At 44.9% G+C, this 25534-nt stretch overlaps 1 protein-coding gene across 4 annotated transcripts in view; it reads right to left on the minus strand.

The window, feature by feature from the left end:
- The window catches only part of kif26a (kinesin family member 26A), a 160009-nt gene extending 142029 nt beyond the window's left edge, over positions 1–17980 (minus strand). For 2 of the 4 annotated variants that reach the window (XM_033027046.1, XM_033027045.1), the window contains exons 1-2: positions 17214–17980; positions 10658–10906 (exon numbers count right to left, since the gene is read on the minus strand). In XM_033027046.1, coding sequence (XP_032882937.1) covers positions 10658–10906; positions 17214–17342 — 378 coding nt within the window. In that variant the 5' untranslated portion in view covers positions 17343–17980. Of the gene's footprint in view, positions 1–10657; positions 10907–12046; positions 12467–17213 lie in introns of those variants that run through there. The other 2 variants (XM_033027043.1, XM_033027044.1) reach the window with 2 other exon arrangements.
- Positions 17981–25534: the final 7554 nt, after the last annotated feature.

Raw genomic sequence — 25534 nt, forward strand, 5'->3', positions numbered from 1 at the left:
GCTGTTTTCAGGCAACTGACCCATCGCCACCAAATAGAAAATAGTCCTGACCTCACATCCCCCTCATTAGAGACCTTTGAAATATCTTTAATCGGACTTTATCTTGCACAAAACATTATACTTGTTATCCTGTATCTGTACCCTATGGACGGCTTGATTGTAATCATGTATAGTCTTTTCGCAGACTAGCTAGCAGGCAATAAAAAGCTTTTCACTGTACCTCAGTACACGTGACAATAATAAACTAAACTAAATTAAACAATGCCTTGCAGTGCTGGAAACATAGGTTCGATGGGTGCTGCCTGTATGGAGTTTTACGTTCTCCCCGTGACCACGTGGGTTTTCTCCGAGATCTTCGGTTTCCTTCCACACTCTCAAGACGTACAGGTTTGTAGGTTAATTGGCTTGGTGTATGTGTAAAATTGTCCCTAGTGTGTGTAGGATAGTGTTAGTGTGCGGGGATCGCTTGTCGGTGCGAACTCGGTGGGCCGAAGGCTGTATCTCTAAACTAAACTAAACTAGGTCCTACTTTGACTTGGATCTGCTTCACTTTTTGAGTTCACATTTCACAGTTTCTACTCTGTCATGTTGCCATGGTTTAGTCGCTTTGCTCGTGAACATCTTCAGCTAACAAAGTTCCCCTCCACCTGTTTTGCCTCAGGTCAGGGTTTTGAAACCCTATACATGCATTGGAAAACAAGTTTAAGAAAGGTCACCAAGGTTCCAGGGAAGAATACAAAAGGCTGGAAGTTGCTGCGCTTCCAAATACAGAGTACCAGCATGAAGTTTGATGTAAAGGGCCTCAAGCACTCTCTAAACTGTTGTAAAGGGATTAGGAAATGATTGGAAACCATGTCTACAAGTCCTGTTAAATAGATCTTTAATTTTTATCGTCATAATTTAGCTGTTGCTTGAAATGTCCTACAAATGAGAGGTCAAGCAAAATGCATCAAACTAGAGGACGTCACACATGTAAATCATCCCAAAATTATCCCCAATAAAGCTGGTTGCATTTAATACAAGACAAGAGTGAGAAAGGATCCCGACCCAAAAAGTCACCTATCCATGTTCTCCAGAGATGCTGCCTGGACCGATGAGTTACTCCAGCAACTTGTGTCTATCTCTGTATAAACCCGCATCTACAAGTCTTTATTTCTGGAGAATAACTGAAGTTGAATGCCAACAGACAGAAACAGATAACTCCACCAGGAAAACACTTTAGTTCTTCTGCTTCTTCAGTTTAGATTAGTTTAGTTTACTTTATTTTACTTTACTTTGATTTAATTTACTTTACTTTAGAGATATAACATGGAAACAGGCCCTTCGGCCCAACTTGCCAACGTCGACCAATGTGCTGCATCTGTACTAGTGCCTCCTGCCCATGTTTGGCCCATACCCCTCTAAACCTATCCTATCAATGTACCTGTCTAAATGTTTCATAAACATTGTGATAGTATCTGCCTCAACTACCTCCTTCAGCAGCTCGTTCCATACACCCACCGCCCTTTGTGGAAAAAAGCTGCCATTAGGTTCCCATTAAATATTTCCCCACTCACCTTACAATAGAATTTCATATTGAATTATATTATCTAACAGTGAACAGCGATGAAAAAAAATTAACATTTTTTTGAAGTTAATTTCTCTTAAAAGAAAAAATAATTGAAGATAAAAAGTTGCATGAAAATACCTGCTTGGATTGCAAGTGACAAAAGATACTTATATTACGTGGCTAATTAGAAAATATGGATTGCAAATGCCTTGAACAAATTGCAGTGTATTTCATTGTGTCCTTTGATGGTAAATTCACCTCAACAATGCATTATTACTACTTTACTAATAGATAATGAGTCAATCATATTAATCATCAGATGCTTGCAAAATTTCCATTTCATCACAATGTTAAAAGATGTTTAGTTTAGTTCAGAGATACAGCACGGAAACAGACCTTTGTCCCATCGAGTCTGCACCCACCATGACACCAGCAACAGTATCTCACACACTAGGGACAATTTACAATTTTTTTTTTAACCGAAGTAAATTAACGTACAAACCTGTATGTATATGGATTATGGGAAGAAACCGGAGCACCCGGTGAAAATCCACGTGGTTATGGGGAGAATGTACAAACTGCGCATAGACAGCACCCGTTGTCAGGATCAAACCCAGGTCTCTGCCGCTGTGAGGCAGAAACTCTACCGCTGCACCACCATGCCTGTCATCATGGCTTTTATTGTATTGCTGTGAACTCCATGGCCCAATCCAGTAATGTATTCATTAAAGGACACAAAGCGTTGGAGAAACTCAACGGGTCAGGCAACATTTCTGGAGAATATGGATAGATGACGTTTTGGGTCGAGACCCTTGTTCAGACTAATTGTAGGGAGTGGGGGTGGGGGGGGGAGAAGAAAGCTGGAAATGGGGTAGGGACGTGCGGTCAGGGGAAGCAGGGGAGGCAGAGCCTCACCTGTCATACTCCCAATGAAATTAGCTGTTAAGAAAAGTGAAGAAAAATAATAATAAAATAAAAGAAATATAAAGATTTTTCCTCTGATCTGTGTTATAAATGTCATTTCTAAATGAATCTAATCATTTTTTATAGTAAAAATCGCAAAATGTTTGCAGCGAAAATACATGAAGAGATGAGAGGTGAGGCAGCGGCGAGCTGAGCCTCCCCTCTGATTGTGCAACTCCTTAGAAACTGCATGGAGCGCAGGCAATAAGCGTGTGCCTGTTACTATCTCCATGTATGTCACCAAAGTAATGTGTGTAAACCCCTTCATTACATGTCCTCACCTCCATAGTCCAGGTAACGTATGTCACATATAAAGATATTAAATTTGGGCTCGCTGGTCTCACATAAAACTGCAATGAAAAAGCACCAGGGGAGGCAGCGATCACATCTGCCTCACAAGACGCGTGTCTTGAGCCCAGTGGATGAAGAGCGAGCGTCAATTACGTAGGCTCAGCTCACGTAATTGATGCTGCCTCACTCTCCCTCCACGTTAGCTAGCGTCAGCAGCAGCGGCACAGAACATAGATCATGGAGCGGAACAAGATACGCCACTTGGGAAGGAAGACTTTGTCGGTACATTAGAAAGTTATTAGATTTTTTAAAAATAGATCTATACTTATCACAATAATAAAGTCATCAATTGTTATACTTCTGTACATTTTTGTTTAGTTCATATAAGGCAGGAGTCTCCAAAATGTGGCCCACGAGACACATCAGGCCCACCACCTGATTTTTCAAGCTCAGATTCGAGTGGCGGCCCAGGGCTGCTCTTAGTGTTGTTACTGGTTAGATCCCTCGAATTGTCAGAGCCGAGACATCACTGGGCCGCAGTGAGGAAGGGTGCAATGGTGCGGTGGGGGGGTTCAGCAGCGGTCAGAATGGGACGGCTGCGGGTTATAACGTGTCATCATTCCTGTCTCCCTTCTCTCTCTCTCCCCATTCTCTCTCTCTCTCCTTTCTCTCTCTCTCTCCCTTCTCTCTCATTTTCTCTCTATCCTTCTCTCTCTCTCCCCATTCTCTCTCTCTCCTTTCTCTCTCTCTCTCTCCTCTCTCTCTCTCTCCCTCCCTCCCTTCTCTCTCTCTCCCTCCCTTCTATCTCTCTCCCTCCCTTCTCTCTCTGTCCCTCACCTCCCTCTCTCTCTCTCCCTTTTCTCTCTCTCTCCCTCCCTTCTCTCTCTCCCTCCCTTCTCTTTATCCCTCCCTCCCAGCCACGGCTCCACCCCTCTCTCTCCTCAGGGAGACGCAGTGATCAATACAGGGAGGGCCGGGCCACTGACACTAGCCAGTGCCTCCCCAGCCATTGACCTCACCGCACGTCACTGAAATTGGGGCAGTCAGGACAAAGCGTGGCAGGTAATAGGTGGACATAGACGAGGGTGGTACTTGATGGGCGATGGTTGGAACAAAGGCCAGTGATAAGAGCAGAAGGTGTGAGACAGGTTTGAAGTGTTGCGGATTGTGAAGCCTGAAGGAGGAAAGGAGCAGCAAGGGTGGAGTGGGGGGGGGCTAGAAGTAGGTGAGGCACAGGGGAGGGGAAGGGGATGTAGAGAGGACAGGGGAGCTTTAGGGGAGGACACAAGAGCTCAATCTTGGATTAAAAGTAAAGACTGAATTACAGAGTGTAGTGTTTATTTTGTCCATTGAACTCTGTTACCTGTGTACATTCAGAGCTGGAAACTAGAATAGTGCTGGCTTTCCCAAATCATTAGACCGATTGCCTGTCCAAAATCTCAAATGTATGCTTGGAACTTAAGCAAATAACATTGTGTTTATATTTAGTAACACAAATGACCAATTCAAGATAGGATCCAAACAATCTTATGGAATACTCTGCCAAACAATGTAGACTGGATTACATTTCTATATTTAAAGAGAAAACATACTTCATTTTTTATTTGAACTTCTGACCATTATTTAGTCTCCATGTAGCTTAAGGCAAACAGTGACAGATTAATAAAGATTTAAATTCCACCTGACTCTAAACATACGATGCATTGCGTTGACATTTTCCCATCAAACGTTACACTGGATTACATGCAAATCAGCATTGTTATTGTAGAAACCATTTCTAAATAAGAGATGGAATTTGATTTGACAAACGCCAGCATACTCAGATTAACAAGGCCGTTGAACTGAGGACAAAATGCTTTGATTTGCAAACTGAAGTCGGAACATTTTAATAGAAATGGTGTTTTAAAGGGCGAGGTGAACATCATTATTTTTATCTTTCGTCTGTTAATATTGCAGTGAAGATGTATATGCTAACCAACTAAAACATACAAACTACATTCGCGGATGATTACAATTATATAATTCCTGTAACAATCCTGTATGAGTTCATAAGTCATAGGAACAGATTTAGGCCATTCGACCCATCGAGCCTACTCCACCATTCAATCATGACTGATCTATTTTTCCCTCTCAACCCCATTCTCCTGCCTTCTCCTCGTGACCTATGATCCCCCTAGCTCATCCAAAACCTATCAATCTCCACTTTAAAAATACCTAATGATTTGACCTCCACAGCAGTCGGTGGCAATGAATTCCAGATTCACCTGGCTAAAGAAATTCCTCCTCATCTCCATTTTAAAGGTACGACCTTTTATTCTGAGGCTGCTCCCTCTGGTACTACACTCGTCCATTATTGGAAACATCCTCTCCACATCCACTATCTAGGCCTTTCATTATTCAGCAGGCTTCAATGAGATCCCTCCTCATCCTTCTAAACTCCAGCGAATATAGGCCCAGAGCAATCGAACGCTCCTCATAGAAACATAGAAACATAGAAAAGAGGTGCAGGAGTAGGCCATTCGGCCCTTCGAGCCTGCACCGCCATTCAATATGATCATGGCTGATCATCCTACTCAGTATCCTGTACCTGCCTTCTCTCCATACCCCCTGATCGCTTTAGCCACAAGGGCCACATCTAACTCCCTCTTAAATATAGCCAATGAACTGGCCTCAACTACCTTCTGTGGCAGAGAATTCCAGAGATTCACCACTCTCTGTGTGAAAAATATTTTTCTCATCTCGGTCCCAAAAGATTTCCCCCTTATCCTTAAACTGTGACCCCTTGTTCTGGACTTCCCCAACATCGGGAACAATCTTCCTGCATCTAGCCTGTCCAACCCCTTAAGAATTTTGTAAGTTTCTATAAGATCCCCCCTCAATCTTCTAAATTCATACGTTAACCGAATCATTCCCGGGATCATTCTTGTAAACCTCCTCTCCTACACCAGCACATCCTTCCTTATATCTATCATATTTATCATTGGAACTATTTTTATGCCATTTTGAACAAAATACTAATTCACAAACAAGTCCTTGATTTTTTTACCCATGTTCTGCAGAAAATTTAGCCTAAAAATACCCAAACTCCTTACAGTTATAATTTGTGAAGCAGGTTTTAAGTACCTTTGCTTGAAGATTTAGCTGAACTATGTAAGACTTTACATCCCAATTATAACCCTTCAAAATCATACTGACTACCATCAGGTCAATAGAAAACAACCTGTTTATTGAAAGGACAATGTCAATAAATCATTACAGACAATCACATGTGCTGATTTGTCTAGCACTCTGCAGGACAATAAATCAGTGGACAAAAATAAGTTATACAAAGAGGAAATGTAACCTATTTCCTGTCATATGGAGATCTGGAAGTTGAACTTCTGGGTGTGAACTATTTCCAACCTTAATCATCTTAATAACACTGCATCCTATCTGTATTTGTCATCAACTGTGACACTGAACAAGCCTTTACAACCACCAAAGGAAAAGGAGGGTTGGAATTTCATGTCAGCATCCTTCTTCGCAATTGAATCTGTCTGAAGAAGGGTCCCAAGTCGCAACCCAAAACATTGTCAGTTCATTTGTGTTTCACTCAGGATTGCAGCATCTGCATTTTCTTGCATCTCCAAGCCTAACCGATCACTGCTTATGCATTGGTTACAGATTGATAAAAGGATAATTGAAAATTGTGCTATTTTACAGTATCAAACAGTAGGAAAATGTGAAATACTTAATTTGAATTGGAGTCAGTAATTTTTACTACTTAACAACTATATAAGCACACACATTCAATACCATCATTTCAAAAGTACTAAACAACTATAAACATACATGAATATGTGTGGTTCACAAAAATGCTGGAGAAACTCAGCGGGTGCAGCAGCATCTATGGAGCGAAGGAAATAGGCAATGTTTAGGGCCGAAACCCTTCTTCAGACTGAATATGTGTGTGTGTGTGTGTGTGTGTATATATATATATATATATATATATTATAATAATGCATACACACATATATATAGCAAACATACACATACATTCAGTATATATATTGTCTGTATATACTGTACATACATACGCATATGTGTACTGGATTTATGTGTGTGTATATACATATGTGTATATTTGTGGGTCTATATAAATATATATATATTACAAAAAACATATATACACACATACACAGGCATCAATTCAGAAGTACTTTGGCACTTCATATTAGACCCTCAATTGATGTCGTCCACAAGAATGAGTCTTTGTACATCACAATGGCTCATTTTCTGATGGACAATGAATGGAAAAACTTGTAGCAGTAATGAAAAATGGGGAACAGAGCCTTTTCAGTCACTTGTCACACAACCGAATGCTGACTTTCTTCAAACCACCCCACCCACATTCCCACCCACCAACACCAGGAGTATTCCAATCCACGTACGAGGTACTTTCAAAGCCAACGTTGAAAGATCCCATGATTATCAGAGCAAACAAAGCATATTCATTCAACTTGTAATTTGTCTGGGGAAGTAGCTACTTTATTGAAGTAGACATTATTATGGGCTACTTCAACTCTGAGGTTGAATGGATAGTTTTGAGCTACATAACAAAGTGTGTTTATGTGTGGATTATTAAACTGAAGAACAAAGCAGAATCAGATGGTATCCCATGTAGATGTCAGAGAATTAAGCCACTCAGTTCAAAGGAGAGAGGTGACTTCTGAAGTTGTGTTTGTGTTTAACTTTCAAAGCACAATAAGCTTAATGTTGAGGAGTCTACAGAAAATGCATTTTACTCCATTAGCTTCAGAGACCAGTCATATTTTGAAGGTGAGAAACCACATGGGAGAACATTGTTTCACCTTTATAAAAGGTTTGATTAAAACACCCGAATTTAAAGTTTCACTTTAGCTTCATCTTCATAATCAAGATGAAAACAATGTTGTGATTTGTCTTTGGAAAATAAAGGTTCAAATGCATCAATCAAACCCGCTCCACTTCACCACCAAACAAGGACCACACAAGGTGATCTCCCCACCTGAACACCTGCTTCCGAGAAATAGTTTTCCCCCCAATGGCTAACATCGTCTTTAAGCGACATGAAGGGATAAAGCCTTGATTATAATTCAGAAGAATTTGGTCATTGTGCTGAGGGGAGGGAAGTCGGTAGGGGCTGTATATTGAACAATGGGATAAAGTGCCATTCTTTGATAGTTAATGGCACAAGTATAGACAGGACGTTTACGCACAAAGCCTTCAGGTCAAGCAGACCTGGAATGGTAGGGCTCTGGGGAGTGTTGTAGAGCAGAGGGATCTAGGAGTGCAGGTACATAGTTCCTTTAAAGTAGCGTCACATGTAGATAGGGTATATAAAAGGGCTTTCGACACATTGGCTTTCATCAGTCAGAGTATTGAGTATAGAAGTTGGGAGGTTATGCTACAGTTGTACAAAACGTTGGTGAGGCCAGATTTAAAGTATTGTGTTCAGTTTGGGCACCATGTTATAGGAAAGATGTTGTCAAGCTGGAAAGGGTGCCAAGAAGATTTACAAGGATGTTACCAGGGCTGGAGGGTCTGGGCTACAGGGAGAGGCTGAGAAGGCTAGGACTCTATTCGGAGCACAGGAGCACAGGAATGCATTTTGTTGTCTCTGTACTGTACACTGACAATGACAATTAAAATTGAATCTGAATCTGAATCTGAGGAGGATGAGGGGTGATCTTATAGAGGTTTAGAAAATCATGAGAGGAATAGATCATGTTAACGCAGAGTCTCTTGCCCAGAGGAGGGGAATCGAGAACCAGTGGACATAGGTTTAAGGTGAGAGGGCGGAGGGGGAGGGGAGAAGAGTAGGAACCTGAGGGGCATTTTTTTTACACAAAGGGTGGTGGGTGTATGGAATGAGGTGCTGGAGGAGATATTTGAGGCAAGTACTATCCCACCATTTAAGGAACATTTTGATAGGTACATGGATAGCGTAGGTTTAGATGGATATTGGCCAAATACAGGCAGGTGGGTCGAGTGTAGATGGGAGATGTTGGTCGGTGAGGACAAGTTAGGCAGCGGGGCCTATTTCCACGCTGTACGACTCTGACCAAATCCTCGACCCTGTGTCGTGAAAAATGGTTTTAAAAAACCCTAATTAAAGGACACAATTAGATAAAGTCGTTTATGTGTTATGTATAACATTGGGTGGAGTTTAATTTCCTTTCAGGGAATTATTCATTTAGCTCAGTTGCACGGGTGTGTGTGCGGAGGGGAGGGGGCATTAGTCATTGCATCCTCCTAAGTGTTTGAGCATATATTGAGAACATTTTAAATCGCTGCAAACAAAAAGTTAGTGCTATAAACGGAAACAACATTCTTCGCCATCCCTCAGGTTCCTGGACTTTCAATCAGACACGCCACCCAACCGAGATATCCGCATAATTAGTGCAAATCAATAGCAGGGAATTCTCCTCGATTAGGAGATTGGAGTTGCCTGGCCGCCTGTTACCGAGCCCTGGGGCGGTGTCATCTCCCTCTCATCTCTACACCTCTAATGTGTGTGTGACCAGCCTTGCTCGCCCGACTCCCCCGCTGGGAATTCTGCGTGTGTGGAATAAACCCTAGACTGTGTCAGTGAGGGGTTGTTTACATTGGCATTGGGGGCGGAGGGAAGATGCCAGACAGACAGTCCCACTGCAGGGTACATACAGCCCTGTAGTCTGAGACCGGCCACCGCCGCGGCTCTCACTCAACTCACGCTGAAAGATCTCGCCAGCCCTTTGGCTCGCTTCCACCGCCCTCGCTGCAACAACCAACTCACTCTGGGCGTTTTTGTCCAGTGCTCTGGTATCACCCGCCCGGCAGCCTCACATACAGAGCGACAACTGACGCGGCAAGCTCCCCACTCTGGCGTCTGCGCGCTGTTAAGACCTGGTGAGGCCGGTCTGTAATTGAGTTGCGACCCACATTAAAAGGGAAGGCAGCACACCTCGGGAGTAAAATACCGACTCAAAAACAAATGCTGCTGCTGCTACAGGCAGGCGCCTAGAGTTAAAGACAGCCAAGGAGCTGGCTTGGAAAGCACAACAAGTGAACATAGAACAGTACAACACAGGAGTGGGCCCTTCGGCCCACAATGTTTGTGCCGAACATGATGCCATTAAACTGATCTAATCTTCCTGCACATGATACATGTCCCTCTATTACCTGCATTTCCATGAGCCTACCTAAAAGCCTCTTAAACGCCACTATTGTATCTGCCTCCACCGCACCGCCATCCCTGGCAATGTGTTCCAGGCCCCCACCACTCTGTGTAAAAAAAACTTGCCCCACATATCTTCTTTAATCTTTCCATCTCTCACCTTATAGCTACGCCCTCCAGTGTTGGACATTTCCACCCTGGGGAAAAGATTCTGTCTACCCTATCTATGCCTCTCATAAGTTTATAGGTCTCCCCTCATCCTCTGACCTTCCAGAGAAAACAATCGGAGTCTGTCCAACCTCTTCCTGTGGTTGAAGCCCTCTAATCGAGGCAACATTCTGGTATTACCTCCTCTGCACCCTCTCCAAAGCCTCCACATCAGTCTTCTAATGGAGCGACCAGAACTGCACGCAATACTCCAAATGTGTTCCTCCCACAATGAATGGTAGGGTACTGGGGAGTGTTGTAGAGCAGTACATTGTTTCCTGAAAGTGGTGCCACAGTTAGGTAGGGTGGAGCTATTGAGATTTGGGGAAATCCAGTTGTAACCTAGAAGATTAATGCTGATTTAGTTGGAGATTTTAAGAAAGTGGACTGTTTTACACTCTGGCAAACCTCCTCTCCAAAGCCTCCACATCTCTCCTGCAGTGGAGTGAATGTATTGAGTGAAGTCTTACCTTGGTGGGTCCGGGCAGGACGAGCTTCATCGCTTGTCTCCTGGGTTCTGGCAGCTTGACTTGGCAATCGTTACACCAGCCTCCCTTCTCTTCCTTCTCGAAGGGGCAGGACTCGGTGGCGGAGACGGCCCCGGCTCCCTCTGGAGTGGGTCGGCTGCCGCGGTAATCTTCCTCCACCACCTGCAACCTTTTCCTGAGGACGGACTCCGAGGACACTTCCTTGCCCTGACCCCCATCCAGCACCTGTGACTGTGGCAGAGAAGGCAGAGAGAAAGGCATGAGAGAAAGGAAAGACCTCGGGTGTCAGAGATTATGGGGAGAAGACAGAGGAATGGGGTTGAGAAGGAAAGATAGACCAGCCACGATTGAATGGAGGAGTAGACTTATAGACAATAGACAATAGACAATAGGTGCATGAGTAGGCCATTCGGCCCTTCGAGCCAGCACCGCCATTCAATGTGATCATGGCTGATCATCCCAAATCAGTACCCCGTTCCTGCCTTCTCCCCATATCCCCTGACTCCGCTATTTTTAAGAGCCCTATCGAGCTCTCTCTTGAAAGCGTCCAGAGAACCTGCCTCCACCACCCTCTGAGGCAGAGAATTCCACAGACTCACAACTCTCTGTGAGACTTGATGGGCCGAATGGCCTAATTCTGCTCCAATGACATGAACTTATGCATGTGAGGTGTGCTGCGTCTATTTCATGGAGACACAAGCAACTGTAGTTGATGGTTGATTAAAAAAAAAGACACAAAGTGCTGGAGTAACTCAGCGGGCCAGGCACCTCATTTCCACGTTCTCATTGTTCTGCACCTCTAACCCGGGCAACGGAATGGCCGCGAAACTGAATGTCAAACGAGTGCAACAGTTTGAGACGCTAAACACCTCTCTCCAATCTTCCCCTCCCATCCCCATTTACAGAATTCAAGAGCCAAGAGTGTTTTATCGTCATATGTCCCAGACAGAACAATGACATTCTTACTTGCAGCAGCATAACTGAATATGTGAGCATGGTACTCTGTAAACAATATAATAAACGGGGGGGGGAAGTTCAGTCACTCAATGTACGTTCCCAACATGTACCCAGTCAGTAAGTTCACTATCTTTAGTGCTAACCACTCCGTTGCTGAGTGACAACGCTCTCTCGCATAACGTTAAGTGTTACCCGTCTAGGTAAGGATCCTGCCATGTTGGGGAGCAAAGGTCCACAAATGATATCCTGTCTACCCCTGTCCCACACGACTTTAAATGTTCTCTCATGTTGAGCCGTCCGCGACACAGCAAATCACCTCTCCGCAACTCCAGTATGCGCCAGACCTGACATCAGCCAACCCGAAACTTTTACTCAACCGTTCACCAACTCTCAGCCCGCGACCTCAATACTTACTACCAGCCGGCGGAACTCTGGCTCCGGCGCTAGAGATTTGTTCCCTGGCATTCTGGACAGGTTCCTTCAAGCAGCGACCAAAGTCAGGCAGATCACAGCTCTGGCGGGTCCCGTCTCCCCGCTGCAGAGCGCCGATTCATACCAGCAGCACAAATGTCACCGAAGGAAGTCAGCTTTCCATCTTAGAAATATGATTGTTCCTTTTTTGTTTAACTGCCCTGACTTTTCAATCGCCCCTGACGAGTTTAAACAGGTATTTGATCATTCTGGGTTTCTGCCTGGGCTCACCGTCCATGTCCGAAGGGAGACAAAAGTAAGTTTGAGTTGCCAGGTTTGTGTGGGTTGGGGGAAGCGACGGCATGCACTGGAGTGGGTGGGGCGCCGGCACATACAAACCTCTGATCGGCCACCGAGTTGCCGTGACTGACAAATAACGCAAAGACCACAACCCCGCTATAACTTTAAACTGCCAACCTTTATTTCCAAAACGGAGGAGCCCAGTGGCTATTTAAAATGGTGAAACAACCGAGAATTGTCCGTGTTCACCTAAGCACAGTGGTGCAGCGCCAGAGACGCGGGTTCGATCCTGACTACGGGCGCTGTCTGTACTAAATTTGTACGTTCTCCCCGTGACCTAAGTCTTCGGAGCAAGCGGGGACATCTTTGATAAATTCCTATCAGAATCAGTGAAGGCGTCCACAATCTCTGGTTGGGGGGAAATAACCCGAAACGTTACCTATCCATGTTCTGCAGTGATGCTGCCTGATCGCTGAATTACTCTTACACTTTGTATCCTTTTCTGTAAACCAGCATCTGAATTCTTTCTACTATCGCTGGTCTAATCCACACTGCGACTTACTGTTGCAATTGCAGTTCACACAGATCGCCATAATGGCAGGCGGGCTCTGCCAGTGCCCGAGGACCGGTGTCGCTTTGGTTAATGTAACCGTACAGACGAACAAGCTACTCGAAACAGAGCTGTAAATGACTCTGGAATTAAATTCTCTCCAGGCTCAATTTAAGCCATTGCTTCATTTATCTGTTGGTGAGCAATGAGCTTGTTCAGACTGGCTGTGAAACCTTTTTTTGGCGATTTAACCCTTTTTGACAAAGTGCTGTTGTTGGCCTCTCCACCCAACTAAATACCAGGAATCTTTCAAAATGCAAAACAATATTATATGCACCAATATTTTAGACTTTAGAGATACAACGCGGAAACTGGCCCTTCGGCCCATCGAGTCCGCGCTGCCCTGCGATCACGAAGTAGGGTCTGGTCCCGAAACGTCATCCATTCCTCCTCTCCAGAGATACTGCCTGTGCCACTGAGTTACTCCAGCTGTTCGTGTCTATCCCGTATACAAGCACTATCCTACACACTGGTCAGCTTACAATTTTACCGAAGCACGTTAACCTTCGCTCCATAGATGCTGCCTCGCCCGCTGAGTTTCTCCAGCATTTTTGTCTACCTACAAACCTATACGTCTTTGGGGGGAAACCAGAGCACCCAGAGAAAACCCACGGATCACATGCAGAACGTGCAAACTCCGCACGGACAGCACCCGTGGTCAGGGTCGAACCCGGGTCTCTGGCGCTGTAAGGCAGCACCTCTACCGATGCGCCACTGTGCCGCCCTATTGAAATGTGTATGTTAACCTGACGGCCAACAAACTCCCGAGATTCATATGTGATAGGAAAAGAATTAGGCCATTCGGTCCATTCAGTCTACTCACTCAGCCATTCAATTATGGCTGATCTATCTTTTTGATAAACCCCATTTTCCTATCTACCCCCCCCGCCTCGCCTTTGGCACCCTTACTAATCAAGAAAATGTCAATCTCCGCTTTAAAAATACCCAATGTCGGCCACCACAGCCGTCTGTGGCAATGAATTCCACAGATTCACTACCCATTTGTGTTCGTGTTAACCTGGGGCTGGAGAAATCAGCAGAATTGTCCAGTTTACGCCATTTCTCCCGGCGTGGAGCAATTCTGAGGGATTGTTCTTGTACCCACAGCGCCACTTGTTGGCCGCAGCTCAGATCCACAAAGGACCCGATTCCCAGGGAAAAACGAAACGTGTTTCCATGTAACTACGAGTTTATTCGCACTGAAAATAAATGGGTCAAACTTTGTTCCGCGTGGATACGGTTGGGCGCTCAATACAGAATAGCCGTGATTTAAGAAAATGCGTTAAAACACACAATTATTTATGAGGTGGCTAACAAATCGTACCACAGTCGTCGCTGTATGTTACATACAATGAGCGTTTTACAGCATTTAGATGAAGTGTCCATTTAAAACCAGGCGGACATGCTAAGGGGCGTCTTCAATGGAAGAGAGTTTATTGTGAAAGGGTGATGCACACTTGTTTACTCCAACCTGTTTAAACTGAACATTAAATTATGACAATACTTACAAGCGTAAAGCATGCCAAGGTCATATAGATGATGCTAGATAAACGTGAGCAAATGCCAGATTCAAATAAATATTTAAATGTCAGAGTACAACTGCCCTTTCTGTCTAATCCAACGCTCGACAGAATTGAGCTACACTAGGCTGTCGCTAATAAATTATTTCAGTATTGTCCCATTTGCCCTACTGTTAACACGTTCGTGGGACATGAGAGAAGGGGAAGTTTGATATCTCACCGAGTCATGGAGTCATGCAGCGTAGAGTTAGGCTCTTCGGCCCAACTAGCCCGCGTCGGCCAACTTGTCCCTTCTACACTAGTCCCACCTGCCAGCGTTTGACCCCAAACCCTGTAAACCTGTAAATGTCCATGTACCTCTCCAAATGTCGCTTATGTGTAATGATAGTACCTGCTTCAATTACCTCCTCTGGCAGCTCGCTCCATACACCCATCACCCTTTGTGTCAAAAATGTGACCCCTCAGGTTAAACCTATGTCCTCTTGTTCAGGATTTCCCTACTCGGTTCCAATGAATCTGTGCGTTTACCCGATCTATTCCGGGTGCATCGACATCACACTGTTGTGCACGGAATAGAGAAATTAGAGCACGTTGCGGGTGAGCTGACAGCGTGCGCGGCCGCAGATAAACAGAGACAACGACTGGGTATTTGACAGTCCTAAAAAAATAACAACGTATAATGTGAAGAAGGGTCCCGAAATGCTAACTATCCATGTTCTTCACAGTCGCTGCCTGGCCCGCTGTTGCTCCAGCGCTTTGTCTTTTTTTTGTAATGCATTTGTTTATCGGTTTATAATAAAGAGCAACCTACACAATAAAATAACAACATAAATATCAATATGTGCTTAGAAACACTGTGAATGGGTGATCAGTCTGAAGAAGGGCCCTGACCCCAAAAAGTAATGTTCTCCGGAGATGCTACTCGACCCGCTGAGTTACTCCAGCGTTTGTGTCTTTCCTTGGTAAAGTTTCTAGTTATAAGAGACGTCGAGATGAGAAACTGCAGATGCTGATTTACACAAAAGGATACAAAGTGCTGGAGTAACTCAGGGGGCAGGCACAGGCAGCATCAGTGGAGGACATGCATAGGCGACGTTTCGGGTCGGGTTAAGAGACAGGTACGGAATGTATTTTAGGTTATAAGAACGTCCTAAAAGTACGCACCGTTTTAGGCGGGTCGTAGCATTTCCGTTAAAGTGAAACCATTCCCCCAATCGACCGCCTGTTAAACGCCAATGAAGCGAGGGGGGGGGGGGAGGGGAGGGGGGATAGATGACTGTGCCTCTGCGGCGGGGCCAACATATCACCATGCAAGCTGTCTTTGCTGGTTGAGGCAATGCAAGAGCTGGAATCGAAGGTTTAACTTTGAAGGGGATCTTTGGCTTAAAGCGCAAGAATGGAACATGAATGGAATACTGAATAGATTTACTAGGGTCACAGGCACGGATACTGGGTCACACGCATGGATTTCAAGTGCCCCTAAACACCTTCTTGCCCCTCTCCGGGATTGTCTCTGCACTCTGTCTCTGTATTCAATCCCCACTGTACAAGTGGTATCTATCATTCACTATGTCCGCAATGCAACGTCTGATGGGGATGGGGATGGGGGGGGGTCGCCCCGGGCTCCTGCCGCCGCCGCCGCCGCTGTGCCACTCTCCTGCAATACGTCCCCCTTCCCCACCAACGCTGCTCTAGTGCGCGTCCACGCGCATTCTGAGCGCGCCGCCGGTCTCTGAGTGCCCCCCCCCCCCCCCCCACCCGCCGTGCGCGCCCCCGCCCCCGCCCGCACTGTTGGCGCTGAGAGTGGCTCCCCACCCCCCACCCCTCTCAAATGGCTCTACCCTGCGCGCCCCCGCGTCCCCCTCCAGGCGCGCTCCGGGGCAAACCCTGTTCCGCTGCACATTGCGCGGCACTTTGTGCTTCTGACACTATAAATATGGACCTCGCTGACAATTCGCCGCCCTGCCTGCCCCCTGCCTTACCCCTCGCGTTCCAAGACCCTCCGTGTGATATTTATGGCATGAAACTATCAGCTGTTATGATATGTTACAATGAACGCCGCCAGGGATTGGAGTTGTTTTCGTTCCGAAAACCGGTCCAGTTAGTTTCAATGCAATCTGAAAGCGCTGCAGTTTGACCAAAGTGTAAACAGCTAACACACACTCTTCCCCAAGTCTACCAGAACCATCGCGCTTGTTCAGAAGTTCAAAGCAAAGTCCTGGAAGCAACAGCTCACACAACCGTTCCCCGCTGGCTTTGCGGCGAAGAACGGGGTGGATTATTTTTAAAACCGGTAGAAACAAGGAACTGCAGATACTGGTTTATACCAAAGATAGACACAAGGTGCTGGAGTAACCCAGCGGGTCCCGACCCGAAACGTCACCCATTCTTTTTTTTTGTTCCAGAGATGCTCCCCGACCGGCTGAGATACTCCAGCGCGTTGTGTCTTGCCTGCCTTCGGGATGAATAGTACTTTGGAAGCTGTAGTATTGGGGTGACAGTGCTCAAAGATGAGGAGTGAGCATTGTTCAACGGTAGTATTGTGAATGCTTCACAGAGTAGTATTTAACACTGGGTGATAAACTCACCGTGGAAAGTGAAACCCCGAGAGGAGTAAATAATTTCAGAACACACGCTTAAACAATTTCCATTATGATGATATTTTATTAAAATGGAGAGAACTCAACCCTTGCGTTTTGTTGAAAGGATAGACCACAGCGTAACATTGCAGACCACTCACCTTCTGTTTCCTCCTCAAAAGGTGGCTGGTGAATCCAAAGATAATATCAGGATCCAGGCAAAACGTGCCGATTTCCAGTAAGTTTGTGCTTTTTCTGGGAGGGAACCCTGGCGGTTGTTGGGAAGACATTGTGCACTGCGATCTTCGAGCTTGCTCCCCGAACCTCACCCCCGGTACAATAGAAGCCTCATTCACTCGGTGGCGACATAGCGGTTGCCAAGGCTTCTTCCATGCCCGGGTAACGGTGCACTAAATCCCGCTAATCCGCACTCAGATCAGATCCGGACTCTCTAATACTCCCCTCACTAGCGTCCCGCCAACGCAGCCTAATCCAGAAACGAATCTTCTTGCATTCACTTGTCCCTCTGAGTGAAAAACCATCAATATCCATCAGAAAATTTGATTTCTTCTTCCCCCCTCGGTGAGGAAGCAGCGTTCCAAGCAGCTCCTTGGCTCTGTGCCGCGGGTGGTATGGAAAGCAAGGCGCCGCCGTGCAACTGGGAGAAGTGAGGCATGAATGCAGTGAAGTTATGTGTTGGTGGACGGCGGTGGACTCCTCTCACATCTCATCGTTCAGCAGCGTCCTAGGGAAAAGCCGCATCCCTTTCAAAGTGCGCTAATTGTTGGCTGACAGCTTGGAAACGTGGTACTGGAGATGAGATCCCGAGAAGCCAATCCCGCTGTGGGCAGCTATGTGACATAAACTACTGACAAGATCAAATCGATTCAGCTCTATATCTCGGGGAAGAATGTGACATATTCTTATGATGCTTTCATCGACACGCCAATTCCAACCCCTAAAGATCCGACCCCTTAGCTGCGAAAGAGACATATGTTTATTAGATTTTTAGGTCAATCAATAATGTTCTGACTTGAACAAACATCATTTGCATTATGTGAGGACAAACGCAAATTGGAAGAACAGCACCTCATATTTCGCTTGGGCAGCTTACAGCCCAGCGGTATGAATATTGATTTTTATAACTTCAAGTAGCCCTGCGTCCCCTCTCTCTCCGTCCCTCCCCCCACCCTAGTCGTCATTCTAGTTTCACCGACGTCCTGTTGAGCTTCACTATATTACTCGTTATCACTTTCCTCACAGCCAATAATGGAAACAGCCACCTTTCCTTGATGTTTAAGAAGGAACTGCAGATGCTGGAAAATCGAAGGTACACAAAAATGCTGGAGAAACTCAGCGGGTGCAGCAGCATCTATGGAGCTCCATCTATGGAGCTCCATAGATGCTGCTTCGCCCGCTGAGTTTCTCCAGCATTTTTGTGTACCTTCACCTTTCCTTGATGAAGTGTCCTTTTTGCATATCTATCCTTAATTTGCTTTATGTGCCTTTTCACGTCTCTCGGTTCCCTCTCCCCTGACTCGCTGTCTGAGGAAGGGTCCCGACCCGAAACGTCACCTATTCCTTTTCTCCAGAGATGCTGCCTGACCCGTTGAGTTATTCCAGCACTTTATGCCTATCTTCGGTGTAAAGCAGCATCTGCAGTTCCTTGCTACACATCATTTGTATTCCACCAGTTTCTCCATGAGTGGGTAAGTATCTCCAATCACAATGATGGGCAAACTGTGGCAATTCCGTTTGATTGCACTCAATGGCAGCAATTTAGCGAAGTGAGTCTATTTAAGAAGGCGAGATAGGAGTCTAGTTAGGAGATGACCCAGTACTGCTGCGGCACTATGCCCTGTCAGTTATCTATCACCCTGCAATATCTGCAGCTTACTTTCTGCAGAAAAGAAATGTGAGGAGTTAGCGCGACGTTGCATGTGTGGTCCACTGGAAGCTGGGCGACATGATAACAGGGCGGCAATTGCAAAGTTATTAACACTGACCGCGTTTGTTGTTCCAAAATAAAGTAAAACATCAACGAATCGATTGTGCACAAAGCCTATTAGAGTAGATAAAGTCCATTATTTATATGTTTTGAAAGCGATCCTCCGACATTAACATCGGTCTGTTAATAAAAATCTTATCGCCAGCACACAGAGGACTAGTTTACAGATAAGCAGACGGCCATTACCTTTATAATAAATAAATTTTGAGTCAGCGATTTAAAGAATGTCTCTTTTTTGGCCATTGGGTAGATTTGCCTGCTCTTGGTGAAATATATCATTTTGGTTTCTTGATTGTTTATACAACAGCCACTTAAGTAACGTCATTGGACGAGTCCCACAGTGATTCTTCCAAATAGAGTTGAACAAAAGATTCATAAGATGAGTTGACGTTTTGCATTGTAAACCTCGCATTGTCTCACGGTGGAACCATGATAAAATGCCTTTGAGAGTCTTATAGACTTGGTCCTCCCCTTAAGGTGAATTATGTTTCGACTTAATGTAAAACCTAACATATTAAACATAAAAAACAAACATATTAGTTCCGCTACAACCCAATACTTCAGCTTCACAAGAGAAATGTCTTCATTAGGTCAGGGGTGAACAGTCAGTTATAAGTGGACGTCTGCAAAATGTCACCTCCATTAAGGTAAGATACTCACGCATGCTCTTTCGACACTCGAAAAGTTTCTAGTTTGCAGCTCAATCAGTGTTTCTGCCCGACTACATAAGACGGTATTAATTTAGCATGAATTGTTGAATGAAACCTGCCCCCGTTCAGTCGTTTTCAGTCATAATTATCCATACTTCTTTCAGTTTTCAAAAAACATCACTCCAACCTGTGTAAATCTTGTGGTAATTGACTGCTGTTTCTTGAGGGCGGAGAGAGGGCGCTCATTGAAAACAGAAGCACTGGAGAGCGTGAGGCGTGAAGCACTTACGGCACATACGTTAAATATTTAATTAAACTTTTGTGCCATTTCTAAATGGTGTCATAGCATTGGTATAAAAAGGAATAACATTGGTATAAAAGGAAAATAAACCTTACATCCTTGTACATAAAGTTAACGCGTCCTAAATGAACGCCATTGTTGAACGTTACAGTAAACGATAGGTGCTGCACAATTTCACATTTAATTTGCTTAAAACATACAATAGATTGCAGTCTAGAGGGCCCTGGGGAAATCTATGTGACAGAACCCAAGAATCCATGAAATGCAATGTAATTCACTAATCATGGAAGTATTATAGTATTAATTGCTATAATGCTTGCTTGTAATCCTATCATAGGATGCAGAGCACACTTTCGGTGAAGATGAATCAGATTTAACTGGTGACTGGGTAAATGAATGGTACATATTCAATATTGAGACCACATATTGATTCGGTGTTAACGCCAGGCGTATATATATATGCGACGACCAGCATGCATAAACCGCTCCCACCGTTCCTCGACAGAAATGGGGGGAGACGTGTTAGAATTTCACTTTTCAGGGTGCGCACCGACCACATAAACGATAATTAGAATTCGTTGTAAAGATGATTTATCGTGTCTATCATCGTGGTTGAAAAGCCTAGGTCACCGATGAATGCTGATGAAATTCCAAAGATCTGCTCCCTAAAGACTGCTCGCATCTGCCATCCTCCAGGTTGGAAGGGAATTGCCCAGGGCACGCATCTTATTAAAGCGAGATAAAAATGTAGACATTTTGTCAAGCAAAACATTTCTTTGTGCAGCGAGGGTATGTCATCCAAGCACAGTTACACTGCAATGGGGTTAAGTCAACACCTCCTTGCATTTGGGACAATCAAAATGGATTGCTTGATCAGATTCTTTATTTTTTACACACAGTATTAAAATAGCAACAGGAATTATGAAAATATTACGAAATCATTGGATTAAGTTTGAAGAGATATTCAAGAGATATGCGTGCAAGGCCGAAAGTTTCTCAAAATGCATCTTAATTCCTAGCCTGACTGTGTACAGTTCTGGCGGATAATATATTTGAGTTTGATTACACACGACCGCGATAAGGCAGCTACAGGTCGTGTATCCTCAATTATTTCGCTTCCGAAATTCATTCGACTTAAAATATAAACAAGTGGCCCGGGTCACAGAAGCGAAGACTGGCATTTGCTAATGGACAACAGTTAGACGGGCTACTTTCAATTATTTGCGTCCAGTGCATGTCGTGGCTTGTCGTGATGTCGTGTTAATTTTCCCAATGTCCATCTTCTATTCGCAATGCATAAAGTGAACGGCGAGGAACAGTTTGTAGTCCACGATCTTCCATTTAATTTCCTGTCAGTTTAATCAGGTTGCTCTCAGTCACAGCTGAAGTGCTAGTTTGTTTCGGTTTTGGCAAGGAGGGATGGGAAGGGGGAGGGGAAGGGAGAGGGCAGGGGGGGGGAGGGGGGAGCTGATAAATCTTTAAAAACAAACATCCTAACTTCCACCACTTGTATAAACAGGGACGAGCATCGTGCCTTCTCTCATGTGAGTTTGAGTTTTAATAAAAGTTAAACGACCTCTGGTCACATTGATTGTGTGCAGTTATCCATAGCGCACGGAACACGTTTTAATTTCGCCGCAATTTAACTATCTGAAAGATGTTGGTGTAATTTTAATGGGCGTCGGCGCTGCAATTTGGGAGGGGGGGTTGAGGCTGCAGTGGTGAATTGGGAGAACTCTGGTGTTGCATTGCACGGTTAACTGGTAGCGTCGTCATGTTTTTTGATAAAGGGAAACTATCTCTCCTTTCGTCAACACAACGATGAAGCACGTTACACTTTCCTAATCCCATTATCCGCTTCAATCCAGATCTCGCTCTTTTTTGCATGTAATGAGACCTCTGTTGACTTGGCGGTCCCTCGCTCAGAGATATTTTGTGTGTTTGAATATCCGGATTGCTTTCGAGATATATTGGAAAATATTGGAAAATAATTGCGGCGTGTATTCTTTAAATGAATCCGAATTGTTGTGGGGACTCAATGGTGAATGGTGAATGGTGAATGAACATACGCTGGTGGCGGCAGCTTGAAGGGTAGGATGAGAGCTGGTGGATTCAGCACCGCGGCCAGCACCGAGCGCCCTCCATCACCCCCCTCCCTCCCCTCCCTCTTCCAGTGCACAAATAGGGTATTGAAGCATTAAATGTTAAAGCAATTATATGACCTTCGTAACCCGGGATGCTCCGACCGTATCCAAGCGATTAATAAACAATCAATTACAGCGTTTAACTATTGCGTTTACGGTCATTTAAATGAATGCTGTTCCAATAATGGGATATCTTTGTGATAGATGTGCTTTACCTTTCACGCTACTTCTCCTCCGGTGCTGATCCCAGCAGCAGTTTACTTACACACGGTGATGAATCCATTATTATAGAAACATCTTTCCCTATTCTATCTGGATATTTCATCCAAATGCAGCTCAGGGAACGTGTCCTTATCGTGTCTGTTCGATTCCCCCAGCTTTGGTTGGAATATTGCAGGGACTGGATGCAATTTTAAAATAAAACGGAATCCTGAAGGAGCAGTTATGAAATGGTCTAGAGGTACCCTGGTAAGATAGATAACGGAACAATAAATGAATGGTGAAATAGGAGAAAGAGTAAGAAACCATGGAGCGAAGTCAAGAGTCAAGAATGTTTTATTGTCATATGTCTCGAAACGGAACAATGAAACTCTTGCAGCAGCACAACAGATATGGAAACATAGTACACTGTACAACCCAAAATAAGCCAAAATAAAACACATAATAAATACAAAAGATGAGTCAGCACACACACACACACCCACACACACACACCCACACACCCATACGCGCACACATACGCGCACACATACGCGCACACAGACACACACATAAATATATATGTACATAGATAGTATGTAGATATACAAAATGCTGGAGTAACTCAGCGGGACAGGCAGCATCTCTGGAGAGAAGGAATGGATGATGTTTCGGGTCGAGACCCTTCTTCAGATATATCTTATATTACTAAAAGTCTGATCTTGACCGCTTTTGGCCCACTGTGGTGTGATTTCCGAGAGAAAGCCGCCAGTCATTTTTGGACACCTCGCTCAGAGACCCCCTCCGCCTTACTAGACCAGAAGATTTTTCCCATGATGAAAAATCAGAGAGATATTAATGGGTTTTTTTTAAATCCCCATTCTCTCTGCTGCCCCCGCTGGCGGCAGGGGGAAGGACTATAAAACCCGGAAGTGTCGTGCCTCAGTCAGTCTCTGCCAGACCCAGGAAGCGAGAGGGTCACGGCTCTCTGAGCTGCGAATAACACTGAACGCACATCTACTCCATGGTGAATCCCCTCGATGCGGCTGTAAAAGTGGCTGCAGCCCAATTGTTTGCCTCACCTTTTTTTTTAAAGTTTGTGTTCATAAAATGAATTTTGGTTGTCAGGTGGCTGCAGCCCAATTGTTTTCCTCGCCTTGACTTTTTAAATCGTTGCAACAGTTGGCTGCAAGCCCAATAATCCATTCGGCCCACAATGTCTATACTATCCCTCTGGAAACCAGTACCTTCGGCCCGCAACACCCATATTAGCGCAACAGACAGCCCCCCCCCCCCCCCCACACTGGCGAGCAATATTGGAATTGGTGGAGAGGTGCAATATTGCGTTGGTGACCAGCCCTCCCGTGATGCTAGGACCCAATGGGGGGAGAGAGAGGGAGAGGGGGAGAGAGGGAGAGAGGGAGGGAGGGAGAGAGGGAGGGAGGGAGAGAGGGAGGGAGGGAGAGAGGGAGAGAGGGAGAGAGGGAGAGAGGGAGGGAGGGAGGGAGGGAGGGAGGGAGGGAGAGAGTCATACAATGGTGGAGGTTTATGTTAACGTATCTTATGTGGCTGTGTGGCTTGTTGCTGTTCACTAAGTATGGCTGTATGGTAACTGAAAAATTCACTTACCTTAATTGGTACATGTGACAATAAACTGACCTTGAAACTTTGAAACCTTGAAACTTTGAAATCTTGAAACAGGCCCTTCGGCCCAACTCCCACAACGACCAGTGCCCATCGACACGTCCCACCAGCCTGCATTTGGCCCATATGCCGCTAAACCTGTCCTATCCATGTACCTGTCTAAATATTTTTAAACGTTGCGACAGTTCCTGCATCAGTTACCTTCTCTGGTAGCTCATTCCATACACCCCCATCCTCTGTGTGAAAATGCTATTACCCCTCAGGTTCCTATTAACCCTCGCCCCCCACCCCCTTCACCTTAAATCTATGTCCTCTGGTTCTTATATAAACAAATAAGCAGACAATAATAGTGCAAAGATTTTTTTTTAAAACAATGCTCCAAGTCTATGTAGTTTGGAGCTTATTTGGAGGTTGTAGTGTGTAATAGCCTGATGGTTGAAGGAATAGAGAATATCAGAGTTAGGAGATGAAAAGGTGACGATGGAGTCGGCAGGTGGGATTTTACATCGAGAACTGAAAACTCCGGTTCTCAGTAAAATGAGATAGGCAGTTGACAGTGAGTAAGAAGGAGCCAACTGAAGATGTGCGAAGGAATTGGCAAAGTGTAAAATTCAGGCAGAGTAAAACAGGCCCCGGAAAATCAAGCAAGAAGATACTCACCAGAGCCAAATCAACCAGAGAGCTTCTTGTTGTTTTAATAATTATGTTTCTGTGGTATCATTGGTACTGAATACATACATTGTGGACATTTTGCCACTTCTGTTGCATTCACAGCGCGGATAAGGTAAGTTGTTTGCTAAAGCTAGGGATATAATGACATAGCTTGATTTGGATTTGAAATAATTCTGCAGCAGGCGACTGCTACAAAAGGAGCTCGTGGAAATGGCACCCCCCAAAAAATTGAGGTAAAGAGATAAGGAATAATATCTAGACACATTCAGAAAGAAGGGACTAAATTAAGATAATGAATCTCAATACATAATTGAAAAGGCAACACGGACTGAACGGAATGGGTTTGATCTCTAACTGTTTTTTCGGATATGTGTGAAGCTTTTAACAAGAGTGGTTGCCGCTGTAATTACTTGGCGCTGGAGAGGGACCGGAATGCGAGATAAAGCAATTTACACATAGGAAAGGGGAAGGCAGGGAAACAGAGCCCATTGGATACCTAGTGGGAGCCGCTTGCAAGGCAGAATGGTGCCAGACGAGCTGGATCGAAGCACATGGCGATCTCACCAGATTCTCCAATTGGATGTCAATCTCTGCTGTGGCGAAATATGCAATTTGAAAAACAAAACAGGAGGACAATGCAGCGACATCAGAAGTACAAATAGAAAACGATGGGAATACTCGCGCGTTAGGAGGTTCAGGTCTGCTGAAAAATTATTGACCTCAGACATCAACTCTAATTTCTGCAGAGAAACATATCGCGTGAGTCCATGGTGAATCTCCAATGCTCTACCATTAGAGCACAGTCTGTTTAAATTATGCAGGAAGGAACTGCAGATGCTGGTTAATAGCGAAGATAGACACAAAA

Source organism: Amblyraja radiata, chromosome 9 (assembly GCF_010909765.2).
Source record: "Amblyraja radiata isolate CabotCenter1 chromosome 9, sAmbRad1.1.pri, whole genome shotgun sequence".
Classification (NCBI taxonomy): domain Eukaryota; kingdom Metazoa; phylum Chordata; class Chondrichthyes; order Rajiformes; family Rajidae; genus Amblyraja; species Amblyraja radiata.